Here is a 12,141-nt window from a genome sequence, read left to right as displayed (position 1 = left end):
TCCTGCTGAGATGTGTGGGAGTACATTGTGTCCTGCTGAGATGTGTGGGAGTACATTGTGTCCTGCTGAGATGTGTGGGAGTACATTGTGTCCTGCTGAGATGTGTGGGAGTACATTGTGTCCTGCTGAGATGTGTGGGAGTACATTGTGTCCTGCTGAGATGTGTGGGAGTATATTGTCCTGCTGAGATGTGTGGGAGTACATTGTGTCTTCCTGAGATGTGTGGGAGTGCAGTGTGTCTTCCTGAGATGTGTGGGAGTGCAGTGTGTCTTCCTGAGATGTGTGGGAGTGCAGTGTGTCTTCCTGAGATGTGTGGGAGTGCAGTGTGTCTTCCTGAGATGTGTGGGAGTGCAGTGTGTCTTCCTGAGATGTGTGGGAGTGCAGTGTGTCTTCCTGAGATGTGTGGGAGTGCAGTGTGTCTTCCTGAGATGTGTGGGAGTGCAGTGTGTCCTGCTGAGATGTGTGGGAGTGCAGTGTGTCCTGCTGAGATGTGTGGGAGTATATTGTGTCCTGCTGAGATGTGTGGGAGTGCATTGTGTCTTCCTTAGATGTGTAGGAGGGCATTGTGTCTTGCTGAGATGTGTAGGCGGGCATTGTGTCTTGCAGAGATGTGTGGGAGTGCATTGTGTCTTCCTGAGATGTGTGGGAGGGCATTGTGTCTTGCTGAGATTTGTAGGAGGGCATTGTGTCTTGCAGAGATGTGTGGGAGGGCATTGTGTCCTGCTGAGATGTGTAGGCGGGCATTGTGTCCTGCTGAGATGTGTAGGAGGGCATTGTGTCCTGCTGAGATGTGTAGGCGGGCATTGTGTCCTGCTGAGATGTGTAGGCGGGCATTGTGTCTTGCAGAGATGTGTGGGAGTGCATTGTGTCTTCCTGAGATGTGTGGGAGTGCATTGTGTCTTGATGAGATGTGTGGGAGTGCAGTGTGTCTTGCAGAGATGTGTGGGAGGGCATTGTGTCCTGCTGAGATGTGTAGGCGGGCATTGTGTCCTGCTGAGATGTGTAGGCGGGCATTGTGTCCTGCTGAGATGTGTAGGCGGGCATTGTGTCTTGCAGAGATGTGTGGGAGTGCAGTGTGTCTTCCTGAGATGTGTGGGAGTGCATTGTGTCTTGTTGAGATGTGTGGGAGTGCAGTGTGTCTTGCAGAGATGTGTGGGAGGGCATTGTGTCCTGCTGAGATGTGTAGGCGGGCATTGTGTTCTGCTGAGATGTGTAGGCGGGCATTGTGTCTTGCAGAGATGTGTGGGAGGGCATTGTGTCTTGTTGAGATGTGTGGGAGTGCAGTGTGTCTTCCTGAGATGTGTGGGAGGGCATTGCGTCCTGCTGAGATGTGTAGGAGGGCATTGTGTCCTGCTGAGATGTGTAGGTGGGCATTGTGTCCTGCTGAGATGTGTGGGAGGGCATTGCGTCCTGCTGAGATGTGTAGGAGGGCATTGTGTCCTGCTGAGATGTGTAGGTGGGCATTGTGTCCTGCTGAGATGTGTAGGAGGGCATTGTGTCCTGCTGAGATGTGTAGGCTGGCATTGTGTCCTGCTGAGATGTGTAGGCGGGCATTGTGTCTTGCAGAGATGTGTGGGAGGGCATTGTGTCCTGCTGAGATGTGTAGGAGGGCATTGTGTCCTGCTGAGATGTGTAGGAGGGCATTGTGTCTTGCAGAGATGTGTGGGAGGGCATTGTGTCCTGCTGAGATGTGTAGGCGGGCATTGTGTCCTGCTGAGATGTGTAGGAGGGCATTGTGTCCTGCTGAGATGTGTAGGCGGGCATTGTGTCCTGCTGAGATGTGTAGGCGGGCATTGTGTCTTGCAGAGATGTGTGGGAGTGCATTGTGTCTTCCTGAGATGTGTGGGAGTGCATTGTGTCTTGATGAGATGTGTGGGAGTGCAGTGTGTCTTGCAGAGATGTGTGGGAGGGCATTGTGTCCTGCTGAGATGTGTAGGCGGGCATTGTGTCCTGCTGAGATGTGTAGGCGGGCATTGTGTCCTGCTGAGATGTGTAGGCGGGCATTGTGTCTTGCAGAGATGTGTGGGAGTGCAGTGTGTCTTCCTGAGATGTGTGGGAGTGCATTGTGTCTTGTTGAGATGTGTGGGAGTGCAGTGTGTCTTGCAGAGATGTGTGGGAGGGCATTGTGTCCTGCTGAGATGTGTAGGCGGGCATTGTGTTCTGCTGAGATGTGTAGGCGGGCATTGTGTCTTGCAGAGATGTGTGGGAGGGCATTGTGTCTTGTTGAGATGTGTGGGAGTGCAGTGTGTCTTCCTGAGATGTGTGGGAGGGCATTGCGTCCTGCTGAGATGTGTAGGAGGGCATTGTGTCCTGCTGAGATGTGTAGGTGGGCATTGTGTCCTGCTGAGATGTGTGGGAGGGCATTGCGTCCTGCTGAGATGTGTAGGAGGGCATTGTGTCCTGCTGAGATGTGTAGGTGGGCATTGTGTCCTGCTGAGATGTGTAGGAGGGCATTGTGTCCTGCTGAGATGTGTAGGCGGGCATTGTGTCCTGCTGAGATGTGTAGGCGGGCATTGTGTCTTGCAGAGATGTGTGGGAGGGCATTGTGTCCTGCTGAGATGTGTAGGAGGGCATTGTGTCCTGCTGAGATGTGTAGGAGGGCATTGTGTCCTGCTGAGATGTGTAGGCGGGCATTGTGTCCTGCTGAGATGTGTAGGAGGGCATTGTGTCCTGCTGAGATGTGTAGGCGGGCATTGTGTCCTGCTGAGATGTGTAGGCGGGCATTGTGTCTTGCTGAGATGTGTAGGAGGGCATTGTGTCCTGCTGAGATGTGTAGGCGGGCATTGTGTCCTGCTGAGATGTGTAGGCGGGCATTGTGTCCTGCTGAGATGTGTAGGCGGGCATTGTGTCCTGCTGAGATGTGTAGGCGGGTATTGTGTCTTGCAGAGATGTGTAGGAGGGCATTGTGTCTTGCTGAGATGTGTAGGTGGGCATTGTGTCTTGCAGAGATGTGTGGGAGGGCATTGTGTCCTGCTGAGATGTGTAGGCGGGCATTGTGTCTTGCAGAGATGTGTGGGAGGGCATTGTGTCCTGCTGAGATGTGTAGGAGGGCATTGTGTCCTGCTGAGATGTGTAGGAGGGCATTGTGTCCTGCTGAGATGTGTAGGAGGGCATTGTGTCCTGCTGAGATGTGTAGGCGGGCATTGTGTCCTGCTGAGATGTGTAGGAGGGCATTGTGTCCTGCTGAGATGTGTAGGCGGGCATTGTGTCTTGCTGAGATGTGTAGGAGGGCATTGTGTCCTGCTGAGATGTGTAGGCGGGCATTGTGTCCTGCTGAGATGTGTAGGCGGGCATTGTGTCCTGCTGAGATGTGTAGGCGGGCATTGTGTCCTGCTGAGATGTGTAGGCGGGCATTGTGTCTTGCAGAGATGTGTAGGAGGGCATTGTGTCTTGCTGAGATGTGTAGGAGGGCATTGTGTCTTGCAGAGATGTGTAGGCGGGCATTGTGTCTTGCTGAGATGTGTAGGAGGGCATTGTGTCTTGCAGAGATGTGTGGGAGGGCATTGTGTCTTGCTGAGATGTGTAGGAGGGCATTGTGTCTTGCTGAGATGTGTAGGCGGGCATTGTGTCCTGCTGAGATGTGTAGGCGGGCATTGTGTCTTGCTGAGATGTGTAGGCGGGCATTGTGTCCTGCTGAGATGTGTAGGCGGGCATTGTGTCTTGCAGAGATGTGTAGGAGGGCATTGTGTCTTGCTGAGATGTGTAGGAGGGCATTGTGTCTTGCTGAGATGTGTAGGCGGGCATTGTGTCTTGCAGAGATGTGTGGGAGGGCATTGTGTCCTGCTGAGGTGTGTGGGAGGGCATTGTGTCTTGCAAAGATGTGTGGGAGGGTATTGTGTCTTGCAGAGATGTGTGGGAGGGCACTGTGTCCTGCTGAGATGAGTGGGAGGCCTTGTGTCTTGCAGAGATGTGTGGGAGGGCATTGTGTCTTGCAGAGATGTGTAGGAGGGCATTGTGTCCTGCAGAGATGTGTGGGAGGGCATTGTGTCCTGCTGAGATGTGTGGGAGGGCATTGTGTCTTGCAGAGATGTGTAGGAGGGCATTGTGTCCTGCTGAGATGTGTGGGAGGGCATTGTGTCTTGCAGAGATGTGTGGGAGGGCATTGTGTCTTGCAGAGATGTGTGGGAGGGCATTGTGTCTTGCTGAGATGTGTGGGAGGGCATTGTGTCCTGCTGAGATGTGTGGGAGGGCATTGTGACTTGCAGAGATGTGTGGGAGGGCATTGTGTCCTGCTGAGATGTGTAGGCGGGCATTGTGTCCTGCTGAGATGTGTATGAGGGCATTGTGTCCTGCTGAGATGTGTAGGCGGGCATTGTGTCCTGCTGAGATGTGTAGGAGGGCATTGTGTCCTGCTGAGATGTGTAGGAGGGCATTGTGTCCTGCTGAGATGTGTAGGCGGGCATTTTGTAGTATTGTGTAATACTGGGTATTAGGACTACCAACACTCTTTTCATACTTTGCCCACTACTTTCTTGATACCAACACTACGACCACTCTCCTCACACACTGCCTACCAACAGTGTTATACCACACTGTTATACCACACAGTGTGGTATAACAGTGTTATACCACACTGTGTTATACCAACAGTGCCACAACTGTACTCACTCACTGCCTTCTGCTGTGTTATACCAACAGTACCACCACTGTACTCACACACTTATCACTGCTGTGCTGTACCAACTCCACTACCACTGTCCTCACTCAAAACCCACTGCGGTGTTGTACCAACACTACCATAACTTTCCTCGCACCCTGCCTACTGCTGTGTTTGTACTAGCACCACCACTCCTCACTTAAAATGAGTGCCTCTGTTATTGTTAATATGTTACTGTGTTGCTAGTGCCACAGACTACCACATCTTCCTCTTACTCCTGTTGCTAGTGCCACAGACTACCACATCTTCCTCTTACTCCTGTTGCTAGTGCCACAGACTACCACATCCTCCTCTTACTCCTGTTGCTAGTGCCACAGACTACCACATCTTCCTCTTACTCCTGTTGCTAGTGCCACAGACTACCACATCTTCCTCTTACTCCTGTTGCTAGTGCCACAGACTACCACATCTTCCTCTTACTCCTGTTGCTAGTGCCACAGACTACCACATCTTCCTCTTACTCCTGTTGCTAGTGCCACAGACTACCACATCTTCCTCTTACTCCTGTTGCTAGTGCCACAGACTACCACATCTTCCTCTTACTCCTGTTGCTAGTGCCACAGACTACCACATCTTCCTCTTACTCCTGTTGCTAGTGCCACAGACTACCACATCTTCCTCTTACTCCTGTTGCTAGTGCCACAGACTACCACAGCTTCCTCTTACTCCTGTTGCTAGTGCCACAGACTACCACATCTTCATCTTACTCCTGTTGCTAGTGCCACAGACTACCACAGCTTCCTCTTACTCCTGTTGTTAGTGCCACAGACTACCACATCTTCATCTTACTCCTGTTGCTAGTGCTACAGACTACCACATCTTCATCTTACTCCTGTTGCTAGTGCCACAGACTACCACAGCTTCCTCTTATTCTTGTTGCTGCGTTGGTTGAATGATGTATACATTGTGCAGGTGGTCTTCGGCACTATAATTCTGAGCTTGAATTTCTGCAGATAGTGACTTAACTCTGTGTCTTTTACTTGCAGGTGTTGTTGGTGTTGTAGCTGGTGTTGCTCCAGGTGTTGCTCCAGGTGTTGCAGCAGGTGAGAACAGATGTGGAGACTGGATAATTGAAAGAGTCGGGCAGCGATTGTAGTGAGAAGCGACCGGTATAGTTGTAAGATCTGGTTGCTGTTAATTATAGTAAACTGGCTCCAGTAATGCTGACAATTGGACTCTGGTAATTTTAGGTCCTTGATATACATAATCCCAAGAAACGGACTATGATAACAAAAACGGGAAGCTTGGAGCAGTAACTAGTAAACTTTTGTAGTGGTCAGAACTCCGGACTCCTCGGGGTCCATGACGTTGATGTGGTTCTCAGAGACAAGTCCCGTGAGATGGACCTCTTCAGTGTGGCTCAGTCATGACTGGAGTTTCCTAAATAAGGGCGATACTAAGCAATGAGATCCTTGATTATACCTGAATGGGGTTGTGGGAGTTCTTCTACTCCCCCAAGCCTGGCCCGGGGCCAGGCTTGTGAGATCTTGGTCTCCCACAAGTGACACGTTAGCCTAAATGTGATCAACGAACACCGTAAACGGTTCATGAAAATAGTATAGTAATTCTCTCGGTTACTTATGATGATAAATACATCGACACTCTCATTGTTAAATTCTGGGGTCAAATGCCAGACACTCAAATTGTTAACCTCTAATGCTAAATACACAGACACACACTATTGTTAACTTCTAATATTAAATAACACGGACACAATCATAAATAATCACCAGTGTTAATATTATATACAAAAACGCTTATAAGAAAAGGCTAATGAAAACAGAAAGAATTAGAATAAGGAAGGAAATATAACTTAATTTTAACACTACATTAACTCAATATTAATGGACAGTGCCTTGGTGCGGTGAGGGGCCTATTGTGTCCCACAGCGATTGATAGGGGGAAGGAGGGATGGCTCCTGCTTCCCCCCTCCTGTCAGCACAAGCAAAATACATCCCTGTGTGCTGGTCGTGTTTGGAGACCTTTGTTCGTCCTTTTGTTCCTTCCATCTGGATCTCTGGGGCGGCAACACGCTTCTTTGTAGAGGAGACGGGAGTAAAATGGAAGGTCTGGTAAGCCCTGCCTAGTTAGGCACTGGGTCACGTGGGCATGGTAGGGTTTTACCTCCTGTTGGTCCCTGGGATACCGCTGGGACCCTGTAGTAGTGGCCTGCATATACTGGTTACCCCTGAGGTCGCTTGAGCCTCCCATGTGGGCTCTGTTGTGGGTTGCAGCGCTGATAGCGAAATATTTATCTGTTACTTTTTTATGTTACCTTCTGACCTTATTTCTCCTCAGACTCGTGGGTCAGTTGACGAGGCCCCCCGAGTCGTACTGTGATGTAAGATGGGCTCCATAGCCATGGGTATGTTAAGTGTAAACCAGGCTTCATCTCTGACACCCCGTAATGACTCTCCATTCCCCCCTCTCTTTTCCGAGACCGATTTGAGCCCCAATCCCTTGACTACCACGTGCCCTGGAGTGGCTGTGCCGTTTATCTCCCCCTCCTTCATGGGGGTTCCCCGCACCGTCACCACGCTCTTGCAAGCGCTTGCTTTCTGCTATCACTCCTTTGTTCCGGGAATTGTTTAGCCCCACAACATGGCCTAAGTATTATGATCTTTGTCACAATGAACATACACGCCCTGATGATGTGAACATTCATAAGATCTTGGTTGACTGTAGATTCCCAGGTTACTTCTAACTCCCTCTCTGACTATCATGTGTGTAGTTGCGACCCTTTCTGAGGCAGAATGAATTCCTTCATTTAAAAACCGTTTCCAAACCTTCGCACCACCACCTCTACTTGCTCCCCATCTTCAGCTCTTCTCGTCTGCGTTCTCTTTCTACGTTGGATCTCTTTCTGGCTTTCCTCAAAGGGACATGTTTCAGACAGACTTGATACGCTTCTAAAGTCAGTTTTTCTGTTCCTTCTGAAGGACATGTATTACTTAGAACAGTTTCCCATAGAATGTTTGTAAGTTCCCTGTTTATTATCTCCCAGTTTATCTTTTTATTATTAAAATTGAATTTACTGAATAATCCCTATCGCTTTATTAACGTTTTAGGTTTATTCTGAGTAATAATGGTCGTTTGCACTTCCATCATTAATATATACTGAGATTGTGATCTGAGTATATGGTATATCGTAATGTCTTCATTGTCTTCATTGTTCGTAAAAAAACAGATCTAGAATATTTTCATTTCTCGTTGGCTCCGATATCGAATATGTGAGGCTATCTTCTGGAACCTTTATTCCATTCTTCTTCATTGTCTCTTCTGAATTCAACTCTGAAGGCAACTCATGTTGTTTCGCACAAACACACCTTTTCGTGTATTGATCTTTCCCTCTGCTCGTCCTTCCTTTATAGAGCCCTGTCATGGATGGTCCTCCATGATCTCCATAACAGTGACTATTTCCCCCATTCTAACAACCCTCTTTTCTTTCTGCCCTCCTGTCTTGTACCCTCAGTGATGGGTTGATAAGGTGGACCCCAACCTTTTCATCCTTCATGCTTCTCTTTCAAACTTATCCGATCGAACCCTTGTTTTTTAGACGCCTTATTGGACACTGTCCTTCTTTATATACCTAGCAGTGTTTCCAGTGATGTGCAGCAGTGCGTTTTCTGGTGGAATTGGGACTGTGCTTTGGCTGTATGCTGTAAGTGCAACTCATGTTGTCTCGCGTTGTCACCTTGAAAAGACATACACTCCTTATTCTTTTATTTTGTTTTGGAAGGTGAGTGTGGTGGCCCATAGGGACATTCATACAACTAGACGGGAGAATTGGAGATCCAATGTCTCAACTATTGCAGTTGACTTCCCTCTCGTTCATATCTGGAAGGTAATCTGTATTATTGCTGGTAAATGTTTTCCAGATATATTCTATTTCCTTCGTCTCATTCGTTCGGTCGTGGCAGATTCGGTGTAGGTAGCAAACGAACTGGGTTCTCACTTTCCGGCCATTAACTACGGTACTAAAACCTTCCTTTTATTTTCCATATTCGTAAGTAAGTAATTATCAAAGAGGGCACCAAGCCGTTAAGGCGTTGAAGCACCATCAAATGTGCGGGATAATCAGAGGGCGCTAAATATCATTGAGGATGCCAATATGAGAACAGAAACGCATAAGGCAAACAATATCAAAAGCATCCGATTCACCAAGAATTCTATTGAGGGACAAGTGACCACGGGGGAGGGTCGAAAAGCAAGACACACGATCGTCCTGGAAGTCAGGACATTCATCAAGGATATGAACAACTGTAGGAGGGACAATGCAGTTAGGACAATAAGGAGCAGAACGGCGCTCCATTAAGTGTCCGTGAGTTAAGCGTGTATGGCCAATACACAACCTTACCAGAGCCGTTTCCAACGCCGGTTACGGTGGTAGGAAGGCCACAGGGACACACTACTCTTAAGAGTACGCATGTTGTTACCAGTAACTGAAGACCAACAATCCTGCCAACGGGCAAGGATGAAGGAATAAATAACTGGGAACCCAGCAAAACTCAACTGTCTTAAATTTATTAGAGATAAGAATCAGCTAATGATGAATCTCGACTAACACCGGATGGACTGGATTAAAGGACTCCAGAGCCATGAGGGCGCTGCGAGAGTCAACTACAACCACAGAGGAGGATTGACAGTGAGAAATCAGGAGATGAAGAGCATAGAGAATAGCATAAAGTTCTGTCGTGAAGATGCTAGTCGCCGGAGGCAGGCAACACATATAGGTGTGATCAGGAAAAACAACAGAGTAGTCTACACTGCCTGCAGACATAGACCCATCGGTGAAGGTGGAAACGGAGCGGGAATGTGAAGAAATGTGTTCAAGGAAATGGCGTTTCAGAACTGTAGGAGGGGTAAAAGCTTTAGTGATGAGGGTCGGGGATTTGCAATATCAAGAATGGGGGACCCTCCACGGGGGTAAGAATGGAACAACACGAGGAGAAATATTAGTAATACAAACCGAAAGAGAATGTTGCAGGCGAGACAGCTGGACAGAAAGCGGGAGGTGGTAAAGGGGAACAGGAACTACAGTAGGGGGGAAAAAAGTCAAAGCACGACACAGGTGAGAGTGAGGGTGTTGTAAGGACTGTGCAAGGTAGCAAAGACAGTAGCGATCTCGACGGTCCTGGAGAGACAGGAAGCCAGTGTCAACGTACAAGCTGAGGGTAGGAGTTGAATGAAAGGCACCAGAGCTGAGGCGCAACCCAGCATGGTGCAAAAGATCAAGACGGCAAAGAGTAGAAGGAGAAGCAGAAGAGTATGCAGGGGCAACCTTAATCGAGTTTAGACGTATGAGAGAGAAATCCAAAGAGAGAAGTGTGCGCCTATACGCTCCCCAAGAAGTATGGGACAAAACCTAAAGTAGGTTATGGGCATCAACTCGGAGGTAAGAGATATGGGGCAACCAACACAAATGAGTGTCAAAGATTACCCCAAAAGCTTCGTGGAATCTTTGTATACAAGGGAGGAAGGGTATACTTCTGAGTAAAAGTCATAGCACAAGTCTTAGTTGCAGAGAACTTAAAACCATGATTGGTGGCTTAAGATCAAATGGCATTAATCGCAAGTTGAAGCCACCGTTGAAGGAGAGGCGAATCATCAATTCGACAGCAAAGAGTAAGATCATCAACATAAAGAGCGGAGAAGGTGCCAGAAGGAAGGGAGGAAAGAAGGCCATTGAGGGCAACCAGAAAAAGAGTAGTGCTCAGAACACTACCTTGGTGTACACCTTCGTATTGCCAAAAAGAGGCAGAGAGAGTGGCACCAAGTCTGACCCTAAAGGAACGATGAGAGAGGAAGCTTTGGAGGAAGAGAGGGAGATTACTACGAGGGCCAAAAGAACGAAGTTGGGACAGAATATGGTATCTCCAAGTAGTGTCATAAGCCTTTTCCAGTTAAAAAAACGACAGCAACAACGGAGGTCTTCGCAGCAAAAGCAGTACGAATATATACCTCCAAGATCACCAGGACATCAGTGGTGCTACGGCACTTGCAAAAACCAAATTCAGAAGGAGAGAGGTAGTGATCACCGGTGTTCCAAGAACCACATCAGACGAATATTTACTATACGCTCAAAGAGTTTGCAGACACAACTCGTGAGAGCAATAGGACGGAAATCCTAAGGGAATGTACCGAGAGACCCCGATTACCGAATAGAGAGTACAATGGCATCGAGCCAGTCCTCACGAACTAATGACTCCTAGAACTGGTTATGCAGACTCAGTAAATACTGAGACGTGCAAGGAGGGATATGGCGAAGCATCTCATAATGAATGTCATCCAAGCCCGCTGCCGTAGATCCGCAGAGGGCCAGGGCAGACTGAAGTTCAGAAAGAGAGTAGGGATCGTTAGAGGGAAGGTGGAGATGAGTTTGGAAATCTAAGGGATGAAATTCAAGAACAGGCTTACAAAGAAGGAAGGATTGAAGAAGATGAGAACCAGAACTAACAGTAGAAAAGTGGGAACCCAGTTTGGTCGCGACCTTGGAGTCATCACACTCCGGCAGTCGCCCACCAAGGCTCCTCACGACGACAACGAGCCCGATAGGGAGGGGGTCCTTATTTATAAGTCACTTCTCTAATCTCATATCTTGATCTTTTGCACTGATTTCTAGTTCCGGCGGCGGCGGCGGCTGGCGGCTGAGGAAGAAGCCAGGGAAGCCGGCGGCTGAGCGGACAGAACACTGGACGCGTGTTCCTGTGGTCCCGGGTTCGATCCCGGCTGGCGAGAAACAATGGGCAGAGTTTCTTTCACCCTGGTGCCCCTGTTACCTAGCAGTAAATAGGTACCTGGGAGTTAGTGAGCTGTCACGGGCTGCTTCCTGGGGGGTGGAGGCCTGGTCGAGGACCGGGCCACGGGGACACTAAAGCCCCTAAATCATCTCAAGATAACCTCAAGATCTCAAGATAACCTCCCCTCTAACGATCTATTCTATCGGATCTCCAGTCTGCCTTTTTCCTCTGTGCATCTACATTGGCGGGGCATGACGGCATTCAATATGAGATCCTTCACCATCTCCCTCAAGGGTACTATCAGTATTTGCTGTATACTTATAATTATATTGGGAGACGTTGTCAGTCGCCGAAGAGTGGCTTGAAGCAGTTGTTCTTCCTATTCAGAAAACCAGTACTCAAGAGACCTCCCCAAAGTATTTTCGTCTCATTGCCCTGACGAGTTGCGTCTACAAGCTTTCCTTGTAGTTAAAGTCAATGTCAGTCTTATGGCTTTCTTAGAACACTATCGATAATGGTCCCCCTCTCAACTTCCGGCTTTCGTAAGTGTCGCAGCGCGATTGATGTTTTAGTGGCTCTAGATGACCTTCATTCATTTATTCAAAGAACGAGTGAAAGTCATCATTCGTTCTGGGTGTACCGATCAGACTTCTCTAGTTGCCGTTTTTCTTTCACTTGGAAAAGGCTTATGACACCACCTGGAGGTACAATATTTTCTCGCAGCTTTATTCTTTTGGCCTTCAT

The 12,141-nt window shown here is 48.5% G+C and overlaps 1 protein-coding gene across 1 annotated transcript in view; it reads right to left on the bottom strand.

Moving 5' to 3' along the window:
* The window catches only part of LOC138358173 (mucin-22-like), a 50,692-nt gene extending 38,551 nt beyond the window's left edge, over positions 1 to 12,141 (bottom strand). Inside the window, exons 1-7 of the mRNA XM_069315677.1 lie at positions 12,038 to 12,141; positions 7,444 to 7,590; positions 6,782 to 6,893; positions 5,638 to 5,788; positions 3,143 to 4,289; positions 2,735 to 2,999; positions 203 to 2,610 (exon numbers count right to left, since the gene is read on the bottom strand). Coding sequence (XP_069171778.1) covers positions 203 to 2,610; positions 2,735 to 2,999; positions 3,143 to 4,289; positions 5,638 to 5,788; positions 6,782 to 6,893; positions 7,444 to 7,590; positions 12,038 to 12,141 — 4,334 coding nt within the window. The remainder of the gene's footprint in view (positions 1 to 202; positions 2,611 to 2,734; positions 3,000 to 3,142; positions 4,290 to 5,637; positions 5,789 to 6,781; positions 6,894 to 7,443; positions 7,591 to 12,037) is intronic.

This window comes from Procambarus clarkii, chromosome 82, assembly GCF_040958095.1.
Source record: "Procambarus clarkii isolate CNS0578487 chromosome 82, FALCON_Pclarkii_2.0, whole genome shotgun sequence".
In the NCBI taxonomy this organism is placed as follows: domain Eukaryota; kingdom Metazoa; phylum Arthropoda; class Malacostraca; order Decapoda; family Cambaridae; genus Procambarus; species Procambarus clarkii.
Note: the sequence above shows the minus strand (reverse complement) of the source record. Positions and strands in the feature narration are given on the sequence as shown.